This window comes from Salmo salar, chromosome ssa10 (assembly GCF_905237065.1).
Source record: "Salmo salar chromosome ssa10, Ssal_v3.1, whole genome shotgun sequence".
In the NCBI taxonomy this organism is placed as follows: Eukaryota; Metazoa; Chordata; class Actinopteri; order Salmoniformes; family Salmonidae; genus Salmo; species Salmo salar.
The window spans coordinates 52,410,247-52,427,925 of record NC_059451.1 but is presented as its reverse complement, the minus strand read 5'-3'; the positions used below and the strand labels follow the sequence as shown (position 1 = coordinate 52,427,925).

At 39.5% G+C, this 17,679-nt stretch overlaps 1 protein-coding gene across 4 annotated transcripts; it reads left to right on the top strand.

The window, feature by feature from the left end:
- The first annotated feature begins 640 nt into the window (after positions 1–640).
- LOC106560505 (uncharacterized) lies at positions 641–17,329 on the top strand. Of its 4 annotated transcripts, none has more exons than XM_045687932.1 (15): positions 641–864; positions 1,058–1,330; positions 2,202–2,507; positions 3,391–3,447; positions 6,068–6,115; positions 6,249–6,305; positions 7,949–7,996; positions 8,130–8,186; positions 9,829–9,876; positions 10,009–10,065; positions 11,712–11,759; positions 11,893–11,949; positions 14,964–15,011; positions 15,144–15,200; positions 16,837–17,329. In XM_045687932.1, exons 1-15 carry the CDS (start codon positions 807–809, stop codon positions 16,989–16,991), a joined length of 1,374 nt encoding a protein of 457 aa, XP_045543888.1. In that variant the 5' UTR covers positions 641–806; the 3' UTR covers positions 16,992–17,329. The 4 variants fall into 4 exon arrangements, with proteins under 4 accessions (XP_045543888.1, XP_045543887.1, XP_013978946.2 ...); XM_045687931.1 differs by having other exon boundaries at positions 16,834–17,329; XM_014123471.2 differs by lacking the exons at positions 11,712–11,759; positions 11,893–11,949; positions 14,964–15,011; positions 15,144–15,200.
- The last annotated feature ends 350 nt before the right edge of the window (positions 17,330–17,679 follow it).

Genomic DNA, 17,679 nt, shown 5'->3' with positions numbered 1-17,679 from the left:
GTTTGAATCCAAGCTGTATCACATCCGGCCGTGATTGGGAGTCCCATAGGGCGGAGCACAATTGGCCCAGCATCGTCTGGGTTTGGCCTGGGTAGGCCGTCATTGTAAATAACAATTTGTTCTTAACTGACTTGCCTGGTTAAATAAAGGTTAAAACATATTTTTTTTAAATCATCCGGTTTGATAGAGGGAATCTCCAGCCCCTTGTTTTAACCTGCCCATCACTTTCCTTGTCAGTAAGGCTGTTTCCCTTTTGATTAGGCTGGTGAAGTAATGCCATGACAGATTAATATATTAAATCTACTCATTTACCTCAGATCTCAAAAGAGTGGTTTATTTGTTTTGTCTGACTATGAAACAAGCCAAACAGATATTTTGCGTTACTCCTTTTCCTAATAAATTTGAATGAGGCCAGATAAATTAGAAGTATTATTTTTATACTTAGATTATGAAAAATGCTAATCTGTGTCATCTGGAAGATTCTCATTTCTAGATAAGAGCTTTATTTAACTTTATTTTTTACAAAATTTCGAGAAACACAGCCGTTGTTATTCTGTTTGTTATATCAGTGTGTGTATTTTTGTATAAATTGTTTCAATGTTAATGTTCCTGGGTTTGCGTGTGAGGATGTTGGCGGGCCTGGGAAGACAGAAAGGAGTCTGCTGTAGAGGGGCCCTGCAGGGGGGCCAAGAACTGCCTGGCCTGCTGTAGAGTGTATGAACTGACGTGAAATCCCCCTCATCTCAGTCGTCAGTTCCACTGGAGCTCTTGCAGACTACAGTCACAGGAGACAACTGAAGAGGACAATGGAGTACCTGCAATCTTATCACTGTTTACTCTGCTACTTTCTGCTGGCTCTTAGAGGTACCCATCCTCCATTCTACTTTTTCTTAAATACATGTATTAACAATAATGTAATGTTTATTGTTGAAAAAAAATTGAAGTGACTAATTTAAGATTTTTGTAAAACAAAGCTATCTATAAGACTGTAAAAAACAAAAATCCATATTCAATACACCGTGTCATTTACTGTTTCCGATTAACAACTTTTATTTAGATCCTGCACTCTGTGCTAAAGAGATCACTGTTAGCCCAGACAAACCCATTGTCAAGCTGGGAGATGCTGTGACCTTGATCTGTGAGACAACCTGTCCCCAAGTCAAACCACGCTGGATGGAACTAGACGAGAGCGATGTCATTCAGAATACCACAAACAACAGAAGTTATCTACATATTGCAGCTGTACAGCTGAATCACGAGGGAAAGTATACCTGCACAGCAGCAAAATGTAGCAAACAGAAGAAGGAAACAATCCAGCTCAGAGTTTACTGTAAGTTACTGACCTGGGATCATTTATGTAGGTCAATGGGTTTTAAAGTCAGCTTCTCTACCCCTTAATGATTACATATCGGCTCAGATACTCTCTTCTCTACCGGCTAAAATACTATATTCTCTGCTCCTTAACCGTGATTACATACCGGCTAGTTAAATTTACTCTCTTCTCTGCTCCTTAACTGTGATTACGTACCGGCTAGTTAAATTTACTCTCTTCTCTGCTCCTTAACTGTGATTACGTACCGGCTAGTTAAATTTACTCTCTTCTCTGCTCCTTAACTGTGATTACGTACCGGCTAGTTAAATTTACTCTCTTCTCTGGTCCTTAACTGTGATTACGTACCGGCTAGTTAAATTTACTCTCTTCTCTGCTCCTTAACTGTGATTACATACCGGCTAGTTAAATTTACTCTATTCTCTGCTCCTTAACCGTGATTACATACCGGCTAGTTAAATTTACTCTATTCTCTGCTCCTTAACTGTGATTACGTACCGGCTAGTTAAATTTACTCTCTTCTCTGCTCCTTAACCGTGATTACATACCGGCTAGTTAAATTTACTCTATTCTCTGCTCCTTAACCGTGATTACATACCGGCTAGTTAAATTTACTCTATTCTCTGCTCCTTAACCGTGATTACATACCGGCTAGTTAAATTTACTCTCTTCTCTGCTCCTTAACCGTGATTACATACCGGCTAGTTAAATTTACTCTATTCTCTGCTCCTTAACCGTGATTACATACCGGCTAGCTAAATTTACTCTATTCTCTGCTCCTTAACTGTGATTACGTACCGGCTAGTTAAATTTACTCTATTCTCTGCTCCTTAACTGTGACTGATATATATCATGGTTTCTACTCCTCTAGCTTTCCCGGTGCCTGTCCTGTCCACGGTGCCAGAGAACCCTGTCTCTGGTCAACCTTTTGAGGTGAAATGTACACTGACAAAAGTTTACCACAGAGATGATGACAACGTTGAGATGCGTCTCTTCCACCTTGACAAGCTTGAAACAGAACACTCCAAAAACTGTACTGATGACAGATTTTGTGATCACACGTGGTCTTCTAAGAATCAGACGGGCACTAGCAAAACAGATTATCAGTGTGAAACCAATCTTACTATTGCCCCTAACAGCTTTACTGAAAAGGCTCGTCTTACCATACATTTCCAGGGTAAGTTGTTTAAATTTTAGGTATTTCATACAGTATATTTAATACAGTTGACTCTGTTAGTCGGTTCTGTGTTAGTCGGTTCTGTGTTAGTCAGCTCTATGTTAGTAGGCTGAATGTTAGTAGGCTGAATGTTAGTAGGTTCGATGTTAGTGGGCTCTATGTTAGTAGGTTCTATGTTTGTAGGCTCTATGTTAGTTGACTCTATGTTAGTAGGCTGAATGTTAGTAGGTTCTATGTTAGTAGGCTCTATGTTAGTGACTCTATGTTAGTGGCTCTATGTTAGTAGGCTGAATGTTAGTATGTTCTATGTTAGTAGGCTCTATGTTAGTAGGCTCTATGTTAGTAGGCTCTACGTTAGTAGGTTCTATGTTAGTAGGCTCTATGTTAGTAGGTTCTATGTTAGTAGGTTCTATGTTAGTAGGCTCTATGTTAGTAGACTCTATGTTAGTCGTTTCTATGTTAGTAGGTTCTATGTTAGTAGACTCAATGTTAGTAGTTTCTATGTTAGTAGCCTATAGAAACGCAGTCAACTCATAATAATTTTGGGGAAAAATCAAAACACACCTTTCCCAGATAGCATATGGCAGGGTTGGGGAACCCTTTTCCTGGAGTGCTGCAACTACTGCAGAGTTCTGTTCCTACTACGCACCACACCAAACCAACTGAGCTAATTGATCAGTTCAGTGATTGCCTGAATTCCAAATATATGGTTTTCCAGGTTGGTTAAATCAAAACCATGAAGTAACCAGGAGACCCCTAGCCTAGGGTCTCTGAGTGAGTCTGTCCTTATTGTTATTATAAAGTGTATATGTTTTTTAAACTGGTTGACATTTGAACATAACTGTTGTAAAAACTATTGTTATTCCTGTTATTCCTTTGTCAGTTAAACCCATGGAAGCACCAACGTCAGAACATATAAATGAGGAAGGCGAAGGTCAAGGTGAGATACATAAACTTAGCAAAAAAAAGAAACATCCCTTTTTCAGGACGCTGTCTTTCAAAGACAATTTGTAAAAATCCAAATAACTTCACAGATCTTCATTGTAAAGGGTTTAAACACTGTTTCCCATGCTTGTTCAATTAAGGTCACAGTTATGAAAACTTAGGACACTAAAGAGGCCTTTCTACTGACTCTGAAAAACACCAAAAGAAAGATGCCTAGGGTCCCTGCTCATCTGTGTGAACATGCCTTAGGCATGCTGCAAAGAGGCATGGGTCAGCAGATGTGGCCAGGGCAATAAATTGCAATGTCCATATTGTGAGACGCCAAAGACAGCGCTACAGGGAGACAGGACGGACAGCTGATCGTCCTCGCAGTGGCAGACCACGTGTAACAACACCTGCACAGGATCGGTACATCCGAACATCACACCTGCGGGACAGTTACAGGATGGCAACAACAACTGCCCGAGTTACACCAGGAACGCACAATCCCTCCATCAGTGCTCAGACTGTCCGCAATAGGCTGAGAGAGGCTGGACTGGGGGCTTGTAGGCCTGTTGTAAGGCAGGTCCTCACAAGACATTACCGGCAACAATGTCGCCTATGGGCACAAACCCACCGTCGCTTAACCAGACAAGACTGGCAAAAAGTGCTCTTCACTGAAGAGTCGCGGTTTTGTCTCACCAGGGGTGATGGCCGGATCCGCGTTTGTCGTCGAAGGAATAAGCGTTACACCACGTTGTACTCTGGAGCGGGATCGATTTGGAGGTGGAGGGTCCGTCATGGTCTGGGGCGGTGTGTTACAGCATCATCGGACTGAGCTTGTTGGCATTGCAGGCAATCTCAACGCTGTGCGTTACAGGGAAGACATCCTCCTCCCTCATGTGGTACCCTTCCTGCAAGCTCATCCTGACATGACCCTCCAGCATGACAATACCACCAGCCACACTGCTCGTTCTGTGCGTGAATGTCAGGAATATCAGTGTTCTGCCATGGCCAGCAAAGAGCCCGGATATCAATCCCATTGAGCACGTCTGGGACCTGTAGGATCGGAGGGTGAGGGTTTGGGCCATTCCCCCCAGAAATGTCCGGGAACTTGCAGGTGCCTTGGTGGAAGATTGGGGTAACATCTCACAGCAAGAACTGGCAAATCTGGTGCAGTCCATGAGGAGGAGATGCACTGCAGTACTTAATGCAGCTGGTGGCCACACCAGATAGTGACTGTTACTTTTGATTTTGACCCCCCCTTATTCAGGGACACATTATTCCATTTCTGTTAGTCACATGTCTGTGGAACTTGTTCAGTTCATGTCTCAGTTGAATCTTGTTATGTTCATAAAAATATTTAGACAGTCTAAATACCAATATTTAGACAGTTGACAGTGAGAGGACGTTTCTTTTTTTGCTGAGTTTAGATCAATCTGAGCAGGCAGTTCTACAGTATATTTAATGGATGAGATTGAGGTCTGAATGCCACTTAAAATGATAGTAATACAGTCTACTTATCACTAAAGTAAATATTAGGCTACTTATTCATATAGCATGCATGAATTTTCAAACTCAATGGAAGACCAGTGATCTACATGGTGTTGAGTAAAGCCAATTTGACAAGGGGAGTTCTAGAAAGATGCCTGAGTTTCCGAATTGGATGACCATTGAAAACTATTTTTCCCAGTCGGAGCTCGTTTTTTTTTCTTCTGAGTTTCCAGTTGTTTTGAAGGCACTTAAGTCTGAGCGTTCTGAGTTCCGAGTTCCCAGTTGTTTTGAACGTGGCAACTTTGATGATGGTTTGACTGTTGCTGCATTCAAAGCAACTGGGAACTCAGATATCTCCAACATCTGACTTCAGTGGGTTCAAGACAACTGGTAACTCTGAAAAATACGAGCTCGAAATTCCGAGTCGGAAACGCTGCCATCTTTCTAGAGCTCCGACTTTGCAACCTGAAGATCACTGACGTCATGATTTGACCTCGTTTTTGGGGGATTTCCCAGTTGTCTTGAAAGCAGCAACTGATTAAGAGGTGGAAACTCAACCAACCCCTTGTTCAGTTGGCTTTACTCAACACCATGTAGATCACTGGTCTTTCATTGAGTTTGAAAAGTCATGCATGCTAGATGAATAACTAGCCTAATATTTACTTTAGTGATAAGTAGAATGTACTACTATCATTTTTTCATGGCATTCATACCACAATATCATCCATTAAATCCTGCCTGCTTAGTGTAAAAAAGTAAGAAAATGTATTTCCTAACTACTGTAAGTCGCTCTGGATAAGAGCTTCTGCTAAATGACTAAAATGTAAATGCAGATATTTAAAATAAGGAAGGCGAAAGTCAATGTGAGATACGTAGATCAATCTGAGCAGGCAGTTCTACAGTATATTTAATGGATGAGATTGAGGTCTGAATGCCATTTAAAATGATAGTAAAACAGTCTACTTATCACTAAAGTAAATATTAGGCTACTTATTCATATAGCATGCATGACTTTTCAAACTCAATGGAAGACCAGTGATCTACATGGTGTTGAGTAAAGCCAATTTGACAAGGGGTTGGTTGAGTTTCCACCTCTTCATCAGTGTGATGATGGTTTGACTGTGTTGATTTGTTGTTGTCAGGTGATGCTGGTGATGTCTATAATAATCCCAGAAGCACTGCCACGTCTCGTGAGTATGCTATATTAAATGTAATAGAATTGAACGTCATCTTTTGGGTGTCTCCACATTTCAGACTGAAGATAAAACGAATCGAATATTTTTTCCTACTTCTTTTTTTACTGTACTGTTATTCCTTTGTCAGCTGAACAGATAGGATCACAAACGTCAGAACCTGTCAACACGGAAGGCGAAGGTCAAGGTGAGATGGATAAATCTGAGCAGGCAGTTCTACAGTATATTTAATGGATGAGATTGAGGTCTGAATGCCATTTAAAATGATAGTAAAACAGTCTACTTATCACTAAAGTAAATATTAGGCTACATATTCATATCGCATGCATGACTTTTCAAACTCAATGAAAGACCAGTGATCTACATGGTGTTGAGTAAAGCCAATTTGACAAGGGGAGTTCTAGAAAGATGCCTGAGTTTCCGAATTGGATGACCATTCAAAACTATTTTTCCCAGTCGGAGCTCGTTTTTTTTCTTCTGAGTTTCCAGTTGTTTTGAAGGCACTTAAGTCTGAGAGTTCTGAGTTCCGAGTTCCCAGTTGTTTTGAACGTGGCAACTTTAATGATGGGTTGACTGTTGCTGCATTCAAAGCAACTGTGAACTGTGAACACAGATATCTCCAACTTCCAACTTCAGTGGGTTCAAGACAACTGGTAACTCTGAAAAATATGAGCTTGGAATTCCAAGTCGGAAATTCTGGCATCTTTCTAGAGCTCTGACATTCCGACCTGAAGATCACTGACGTCATGATTTTAACCTCGTTTTTTGTTAATTTCTTTTTTCTTTTTTTAATCTACATGGTGTTGAGTAAAGCCAATTTGACAAAGGGAGCTCTAGAAAGATGCCTGAGTTTCCGAGTTGATGACCGTTCAAAACGATTTTTCTCTGTCGGAGCTCGTTTTTTTTCCAGAGTTCCCAGTTGTTTTGAAGGCACTAAAGTCGGAAGTCTGAGAGTTCTGAGTTCAGAGTTCCCAGTTGTTCTGAACGTGGCAACTTTGATGATGGTTTGACTGTTGCTGCGTTCAAAGCAACTGGGAACTCAGATATCTCCAACATCTGACTTCAGTGGGTTCAAGACAACTGGTAACTCAGAAAAATACGAGCTCGAAATTCCGAGTCGGAAACGCTGCCATCTTTCTAGAGCTCCGACTTTGCAACCTGAAGATCACTGACGTCATGATTTGACCTCGTTTTTGGGGGATTTCCCAGTTGTCTTGAAAGCAGCAACTGCTTTAGAGGTGGAAACTCAACCAACCCCTTGTCAAATTGGCTTTACTCAACACCATGTAGATCACTGGTCTTCCATTGAGTTTGAAAAGTCATGCATGCTATATGAATAAGTAGCCTAATATTTATTTTAGTGATAAGTAGAATGTATTACTTTCATTTTTTCATGGCATTCATACCACAATCTCATCCATTAAATCCTGCCTGCTTAGTGTAAAAAAGTAAGAAAATGTATTTCCTAACTACTGTAAGTCGCTCTGGATAAGAGCTTCTGCTAAATGACTAAAATGTAAATGCAGATATTTAAAATAAGGAAGGCGAAAGTCAATGTGAGATACGTAGATCAATCTGAGCAGGCAGTTCTATATTTAATGGATGCGATTGAGGTCTGAATGCCATTTAAAATGATAGTAATACAGTCTACTTATCACTAAAGTAAATATTAGGCTACTTATTCATATCGCATGCATGACTTTTCAAACTCAATGGAAGACCAGTGATCTACATGGTGTTGAGTAAAGCCAATTTGACAAGGGGTTGGTTGAGTTTCCACCTCTTCATCAGTGTGATGATGGTTTGACTGTGTTGATTTGTTGTTGTCAGGTGATGCTGGTGATGTCTATAATAATCCCAGAAGCACTGCCACGTCTCGTGAGTATGCTATATTAAATGTAATAGAATTGAACGTCATCTTTTGGGTGTCTCCACATTTCAGACTGAAGATAAAACGAATCGAATATTTTTTCCTACTTCTTTTTTTACTGTACTGTTATTCCTTTGTCAGCTGAACAGATAGGATCACAAACGTCAGAACCTGTCAACACGGAAGGCGAAGGTCAAGGTGAGATGGATAAATCTGAGCAGGCAGTTCTACAGTATATTTAATGGATGAGATTGAGGTCTGAATGCCATTTAAAATGATAGTAAAACAGTCTACTTATCACTAAAGTAAATATTAGGCTACATATTCATATCGCATGCATGACTTTTCAAACTCAATGAAAGACCAGTGATCTACATGGTGTTGAGTAAAGCCAATTTGACAAGGGGAGTTCTAGAAAGATGCCTGAGTTTCCGAATTGGATGACCATTCAAAACTATTTTTCCCAGTCGGAGCTCGTTTTTTTTTCTTCTGAGTTTCCAGTTGTTTTGAAGGCACTTAAGTCTGAGAGTTCTGAGTTCCGAGTTCCCAGTTGTTTTGAACGTGGCAACTTTAATGATGGGTTGACTGTTGCTGCATTCAAAGCAACTGTGAACTGTGAACACAGATATCTCCAACTTCCAACTTCAGTGGGTTCAAGACAACTGGTAACTCTGAAAAATATGAGCTTGGAATTCCAAGTCGGAAATTCTGGCATCTTTCTAGAGCTCTGACATTCCGACCTGAAGATCACTGACGTCATGATTTTAACCTCGTTTTTTGTTAATTTCTTTTTCTTTTTTTAATCTACATGGTGTTGAGTAAAGCCAATTTGACAAAGGGAGCTCTAGAAAGATGCCTGAGTTTCCGAGTTGATGACCGTTCAAAACGATTTTTCTCTGTCGGAGCTCGTTTTTTTCCAGAGTTCCCAGTTGTTTTGAAGGCACTAAAGTCGGAAGTCTGAGAGTTCTGAGTTCAGAGTTCCCAGTTGTTCTGAACGTGGCAACTTTGATGATGGTTTGACTGTTGCTGCGTTCAAAGCAACTGGGAACTCAGATATCTCCAACATCTGACTTCAGTGGGTTCAAGCCAACTGGTAACTCAGAAAAATACGAGCTCGAAATTCCGAGTCGGAAACGCTGCCATCTTTCTAGAGCTCCGACTTTGCAACCTGAAGATCACTGACGTCATGATTTGACCTCGTTTTTGGGGGATTTCCCAGTTGTCTTGAAAGCAGCAACTGCTTTAGAGGTGGAAACTCAACCAACCCCTTGTCAAATTGGCTTTACTCAACACCATGTAGATCACTGGTCTTCCATTGAGTTTGAAAAGTCATGCATGCTATATGAATAAGTAGCCTAATATTTATTTTAGTGATAAGTAGAATGTATTACTTTCATTTTTTCATGGCATTCATACCACAATCTCATCCATTAAATCCTGCCTGCTTAGTGTAAAAAAGTAAGAAAATGTATTTCCTAACTACTGTAAGTCGCTCTGGATAAGAGCTTCTGCTAAATGACTAAAATGTAAATGCAGATATTTAAAATAAGGAAGGCGAAAGTCAATGTGAGATACGTAGATCAATCTGAGCAGGCAGTTCTATATTTAATGGATGCGATTGAGGTCTGAATGCCATTTAAAATGATAGTAATACAGTCTACTTATCACTAAAGTAAATATTAGGCTACTTATTCATATCGCATGCATGACTTTTCAAACTCAATGGAAGACCAGTGATCTACATGGTGTTGAGTAAAGCCAATTTGACAAGGGGTTGGTTGAGTTTCCACCTCTTCATCAGTGTGATGATGGTTTGACTGTGTTGATTTGTTGTTGTCAGGTGATGCTGGTGATGTCTATAATAATCCCAGAAGCACTGCCACGTCTCGTGAGTATGCTATATTAAATGTAATAGAATTGAACGTCATCTTTTGGGTGTCTCCACATTTCAGACTGAAGATAAAACGAATCGAATATTTTTTCCTACTTCTTTTTTACTGTACTGTTATTCCTTTGTCAGCTGAACAGATAGGATCACAAACGTCAGAACCTGTCAACACGGAAGGCGAAGGTCGAGGTGAGATGGATAAATCTGAGCAGGCAGTTCTACAGTATATTTAATGGATGAGATTGAGGTCTGAATGCCATTTAAAATGATAGTAAAACAGTCTACTTATCACTAAAGTAAATATTAGGCTACATATTCATATCGCATGCATGACTTTTCAAACTCAATGAAAGACCAGTGATCTACATGGTGTTGAGTAAAGCCAATTTGACAAGGGGAGTTCTAGAAAGATGCCTGAGTTTCCGAATTGGATGACCATTCAAAACTATTTTTCCCAGTCGGAGCTCGTTTTTTTTTCTTCTGAGTTTCCAGTTGTTTTGAAGGCACTTAAGTCTGAGAGTTCTGAGTTCCGAGTTCCCAGTTGTTTTGAACGTGGCAACTTTAATGATGGGTTGACTGTTGCTGCATTCAAAGCAACTGTGAACTGTGAACACAGATATCTCCAACTTCCAACTTCAGTGGGTTCAAGACAACTGGTAACTCTGAAAAATATGAGCTTGGAATTCCAAGTCGGAAATTCTGGCATCTTTCTAGAGCTCTGACATTCCGACCTGAAGATCACTGACGTCATGATTTTAACCTCGTTTTTTTGTTAATTTCTTTTTTCTTTTTTTTAATCTACATGGTGTTGAGTAAAGCCAATTTGACAAAGGGAGCTCTAGAAAGATGCCTGAGTTTCCGAGTTGATGACCGTTCAAAACGATTTTTCTCTGTCGGAGCTCGTTTTTTTTCCAGAGTTCCCAGTTGTTTTGAAGGCACTAAAGTCGGAAGTCTGAGAGTTCTGAGTTCAGAGTTCCCAGTTGTTCTGAACGTGGCAACTTTGATGATGGTTTGACTGTTGCTGCGTTCAAAGCAACTGGGAACTCAGATATCTCCAACATCTGACTTCAGTGGGTTCAAGACAACTGGTAACTCAGAAAAATACGAGCTCGAAATTCCGAGTCGGAAACGCTGCCATCTTTCTAGAGCTCCGACTTTGCAACCTGAAGATCACTGACGTCATGATTTGACCTCGTTTTTGGGGGATTTCCCAGTTGTCTTGAAAGCAGCAACTGCTTTAGAGGTGGAAACTCAACCAACCCCTTGTCAAATTGGCTTTACTCAACACCATGTAGATCACTGGTCTTCCATTGAGTTTGAAAAGTCATGCATGCTATATGAATAAGTAGCCTAATATTTATTTTAGTGATAAGTAGAATGTATTACTTTCATTTTTTCATGGCATTCATACCACAATCTCATCCATTAAATCCTGCCTGCTTAGTGTAAAAAAGTAAGAAAATGTATTTCCTAACTACTGTAAGTCACTCTGGATAAGAGCTTCTGCTAAATGACTAAAATGTAAATGCAGATATTTAAAATAAGGAAGGCGAAAGTCAATGTGAGATACGTAGATCAATCTGAGCAGGCAGTTCTATATTTAATGGATGCGATTGAGGTCTGAATGCCATTTAAAATGATAGTAATACAGTCTACTTATCACTAAAGTAAATATTAGGCTACTTATTCATATCGCATGCATGACTTTTCAAACTCAATGGAAGACCAGTGATCTACATGGTGTTGAGTAAAGCCAATTTGACAAGGGGTTGGTTGAGTTTCCACCTCTTCATCAGTGTGATGATGGTTTGACTGTGTTGATTTGTTGTTGTCAGGTGATGCTGGTGATGTCTATAATAATCCCAGAAGCACTGCCACGTCTCGTGAGTATGCTATATTAAATGTAATAGAATTGAACGTCATCTTTTGGGTGTCTCCACATTTCAGACTGAAGATAAAACGAATCGAATATTTTTTCCTACTTCTTTTTTTACTGTACTGTTATTCCTTTGTCAGCTGAACAGATAGGATCACAAACGTCAGAACCTGTCAACACGGAAGGCGAAGGTCAAGGTGAGATGGATAAATCTGAGCAGGCAGTTCTACAGTATATTTAATGGATGAGATTGAGGTCTGAATGCCATTTAAAATGATAGTAAAACAGTCTACTTATCACTAAAGTAAATATTAGGCTACATATTCATATCGCATGCATGACTTTTCAAACTCAATGAAAGACCAGTGATCTACATGGTGTTGAGTAAAGCCAATTTGACAAGGGGAGTTCTAGAAAGATGCCTGAGTTTCCGAATTGGATGACCATTCAAAACTATTTTTCCCAGTCGGAGCTCGTTTTTTTTTCTTCTGAGTTTCCAGTTGTTTTGAAGGCACTTAAGTCTGAGAGTTCTGAGTTCCGAGTTCCCAGTTGTTTTGAACGTGGCAACTTTAATGATGGGTTGACTGTTGCTGCATTCAAAGCAACTGTGAACTGTGAACACAGATATCTCCAACTTCCAACTTCAGTGGGTTCAAGACAACTGGTAACTCTGAAAAATATGAGCTTGGAATTCCAAGTCGGAAATTCTGGCATCTTTCTAGAGCTCTGACATTCCGACCTGAAGATCACTGACGTCATGATTTTAACCTCGTTTTTTTGTTAATTTCTTTTTTCTTTTTTTTAATCTACATGGTGTTGAGTAAAGCCAATTTGACAAAGGGAGCTCTAGAAAGATGCCTGAGTTTCCGAGTTGATGACCGTTCAAAACGATTTTTCTCTGTCGGAGCTCGTTTTTTTTCCAGAGTTCCCAGTTGTTTTGAAGGCACTAAAGTCGGAAGTCTGAGAGTTCTGAGTTCAGAGTTCCCAGTTGTTCTGAACGTGGCAACTTTGATGATGGTTTGACTGTTGCTGCGTTCAAAGCAACTGGGAACTCAGATATCTCCAACATCTGACTTCAGTGGGTTCAAGACAACTGGTAACTCAGAAAAATACGAGCTCGAAATTCCGAGTCGGAAACGCTGCCATCTTTCTAGAGCTCCGACTTTGCAACCTGAAGATCACTGACGTCATGATTTGACCTCGTTTTTGGGGGATTTCCCAGTTGTCTTGAAAGCAGCAACTGCTTTAGAGGTGGAAACTCAACCAACCCCTTGTCAAATTGGCTTTACTCAACACCATGTAGATCACTGGTCTTCCATTGAGTTTGAAAAGTCATGCATGCTATATGAATAAGTAGCCTAATATTTATTTTAGTGATAAGTAGAATGTATTACTTTCATTTTTTCATGGCATTCATACCACAATCTCATCCATTAAATCCTGCCTGCTTAGTGTAAAAAAGTAAGAAAATGTATTTCCTAACTACTGTAAGTCGCTCTGGATAAGAGCTTCTGCTAAATGACTAAAATATAAATGCAGATATTTAAAATAAGGAAGGCGAAAGTCAATGTGAGATACGTAGATCAATCTGAGCAGGCAGTTCTATATTTAATGGATGCGATTGAGGTCTGAATGCCATTTAAAATGATAGTAATACAGTCTACTTATCACTAAAGTAAATATTAGGCTACTTATTCATATCGCATGCATGACTTTTCAAACTCAATGGAAGACCAGTGATCTACATGGTGTTGAGTAAAGCCAATTTGACAAGGGGAGTTCTAGAAAGATGCCTGAGTTTCCGAATTGGATGACCATTCAAAACTATTTTTCCCAGTCGGAGCTCGTTTTTTTTTCTTCTGAGTTTCCAGTTGTTTTGAAGGCACTTAAGTCTGAGAGTTCTGAGTTCCGAGTTCCCAGTTGTTTTGAACGTGGCAACTTTAATGATGGGTTGACTGTTGCTGCATTCAAAGCAACTGTGAACTGTGAACACAGATATCTCCAACTTCCAACTTCAGTGGGTTCAAGACAACTGGTAACTCTGAAAAATATGAGCTTGGAATTCCAAGTCGGAAATTCTGGCATCTTTCTAGAGCTCTGACATTCCGACCTGAAGATCACTGACGTCATGATTTTAACCTCGTTTTTTGTTAATTTCTTTTTCTTTTTTTTAATCTACATGGTGTTGAGTAAAGCCAATTTGACAAAGGGAGCTCTAGAAAGATGCCTGAGTTTCCGAGTTGATGACCGTTCAAAACGATTTTTCTCTGTCGGAGCTCGTTTTTTTCCAGAGTTCCCAGTTGTTTTGAAGGCACTAAAGTCGGAAGTCTGAGAGTTCTGAGTTCAGAGTTCCCAGTTGTTCTGAACGTGGCAACTTTGATGATGGTTTGACTGTTGCTGCGTTCAAAGCAACTGGGAACTCAGATATCTCCAACATCTGACTTCAGTGGGTTCAAGACAACTGGTAACTCAGAAAAATACGAGCTCGAAATTCCGAGTCGGAAACGCTGCCATCTTTCTAGAGCTCCGACTTTGCAACCTGAAGATCACTGACGTCATGATTTGACCTCGTTTTTGGGGGATTTCCCAGTTGTCTTGAAAGCAGCAACTGCTTTAGAGGTGGAAACTCAACCAACCCCTTGTCAAATTGGCTTTACTCAACACCATGTAGATCACTGGTCTTCCATTGAGTTTGAAAAGTCATGCATGCTATATGAATAAGTAGCCTAATATTTATTTTAGTGATAAGTAGAATGTATTACTTTCATTTTTTCATGGCATTCATACCACAATCTCATCCATTAAATCCTGCCTGCTTAGTGTAAAAAAGTAAGAAAATGTATTTCCTAACTACTGTAAGTCGCTCTGGATAAGAGCTTCTGCTAAATGACTAAAATATAAATGCAGATATTTAAAATAAGGAAGGCGAAAGTCAATGTGAGATACGTAGATCAATCTGAGCAGGCAGTTCTATATTTAATGGATGCGATTGAGGTCTGAATGCCATTTAAAATGATAGTAATACAGTCTACTTATCACTAAAGTAAATATTAGGCTACTTATTCATATCGCATGCATGACTTTTCAAACTCAATGGAAGACCAGTGATCTACATGGTGTTGAGTAAAGCCAATTTGACAAGGGGTTGGTTGAGTTTCCACCTCTTCATCAGTGTGATGATGGTTTGACTGTGTTGATTTGTTGTTGTCAGGTGATGCTGGTGATGTCTATAATAATCCCAGAAGCACTGCCACGTCTCGTGAGTATGCTATATTAAATGTAATAGAATTGAACGTCATCTTTTGGGTGTCTCCACATTTCAGACTGAAGATAAAACGAATCGAATATTTTTTCCTACTTCTTTTTTACTGTACTGTTATTCCTTTGTCAGCTGAACAGATAGGATCACAAACGTCAGAACCTGTCAACACGGAAGGCGAAGGTCAAGGTGAGATGGATAAATCTGAGCAGGCAGTTCTACAGTATATTTAATGGATGAGATTGAGGTCTGAATGCCATTTAAAATGATAGTAAAACAGTCTACTTATCACTAAAGTAAATATTAGGCTACATATTCATATCGCATGCATGACTTTTCAAACTCAATGAAAGACCAGTGATCTACATGGTGTTGAGTAAAGCCAATTTGACAAGGGGAGTTCTAGAAAGATGCCTGAGTTTCCGAATTGGATGACCATTCAAAACTATTTTCCCAGTCGGAGCTCGTTTTTTTTTCTTCTGAGTTTCCAGTTGTTTTGAAGGCACTTAAGTCTGAGAGTTCTGAGTTCCGAGTTCCCAGTTGTTTTGAACGTGGCAACTTTAATGATGGGTTGACTGTTGCTGCATTCAAAGCAACTGTGAACTGTGAACACAGATATCTCCAACTTCCAACTTCAGTGGGTTCAAGACAACTGGTAACTCTGAAAAATATGAGCTTGGAATTCCAAGTCGGAAATTCTGGCATCTTTCTAGAGCTCTGACATTCCGACCTGAAGATCACTGACGTCATGATTTTAACCTCGTTTTTTTGTTAATTTCTTTTTCTTTTTTTAATCTACATGGTGTTGAGTAAAGCCAATTTGACAAAGGGAGCTCTAGAAAGATGCCTGAGTTTCCGAGTTGATGACCGTTCAAAACGATTTTTCTCTGTCGGAGCTCGTTTTTTTTCCAGAGTTCCCAGTTGTTTTGAAGGCACTAAAGTCGGAAGTCTGAGAGTTCTGAGTTCAGAGTTCCCAGTTGTTCTGAACGTGGCAACTTTGATGATGGTTTGACTGTTGCTGCGTTCAAAGCAACTGGGAACTCAGATATCTCCAACATCTGACTTCAGTGGGTTCAAGACAACTGGTAACTCAGAAAAATACGAGCTCGAAATTCCGAGTCGGAAACGCTGCCATCTTTCTAGAGCTCCGACTTTGCAACCTGAAGATCACTGACGTCATGATTTGACCTCGTTTTTGGGGGATTTCCCAGTTGTCTTGAAAGCAGCAACTGCTTTAGAGGTGGAAACTCAACCAACCCCTTGTCAAATTGGCTTTACTCAACACCATGTAGATCACTGGTCTTCCATTGAGTTTGAAAAGTCATGCATGCTATATGAATAAGTAGCCTAATATTTATTTTAGTGATAAGTAGAATGTATTACTTTCATTTTTTCATGGCATTCATACCACAATCTCATCCATTAAATCCTGCCTGCTTAGTGTAAAAAAGTAAGAAAATGTATTTCCTAACTACTGTAAGTCGCTCTGGATAAGAGCTTCTGCTAAATGACTAAAATGTAAATGCAGATATTTAAAATAAGGAAGGCGAAAGTCAATGTGAGATACGTAGATCAATCTGAGCAGGCAGTTCTATATTTAATGGATGCGATTGAGGTCTGAATGCCATTTAAAATGATAGTAATACAGTCTACTTATCACTAAAGTAAATATTAGGCTACTTATTCATATCGCATGCATGACTTTTCAAACTCAATGGAAGACCAGTGATATACATGGTGTTGAGTAAAGCCAATTTGACAAGGGGTTGGTTGAGTTTCCACCTCTTCATCAGTGTGATGATGGTTTGACTATGTTCTCCAGCAGTGGAGGCCTCCAGCTCCACCACCACCACAGCCATGGTTGCACTGGGCTCCACAGTGGGATCCCTATCCATTCTCTGCTTGCTGGCTTACCTGATCAAATGGAGGAAACGCAAGTCATCCCCCAGTTGTCCAGAGAACCATCCTGATGGCTGCTGACCACCATGGCATTAGCTTCATCTTATGTTCTCAAGCTTTTTTTTGTCCTATGTGTTAAATGCCAATGTAGGACTCTAGCCTGCCTATATGCAACTTTCCTATAATATCTCAAAAGTAATGTATACTGAATCTGATCTCCTCATGTACTGCCTGCTGTATAAATCTTAAAAAAATAAAATAAAATAGCTATTAAAATTAAAGCAAACATATATCCAACAAATAATAATGTACTGGAAAAATGCCAAAGAGGAACAGTCAAACAGAAACATTGTAACTAACATAAAGCATGCAGTTTGATTAATAACATATGCTCATAATAAAGCTCTTTAGAAACAGGATTTTTGTGATTTTTCTGTTTTATTTAGGCCTGCTTATATACCGTGTTTCTCTTGTAAAACAGGCCAATTTGTTATATATTTCAATGTGGTCAATACATTTTGATTCATAAATTGTAATTGTAAATATATTTCATAACATTTTTCTCAAAAGATTATAGATTTTTTAAAGACAAAACGTGGTAAATGTGCAACGTTTATTCTAGGGTTTTGTGTGGTCGTCACTAGTTACCACAGACACAAACTCATCAACCCCGCCTATGTCTACAATTTATCCTCGTAAATCGCCATAAAAAAAAATCCACCGAAGAACAAAAATGTATATTATTTAAATATGTTAAACCCAAACCACT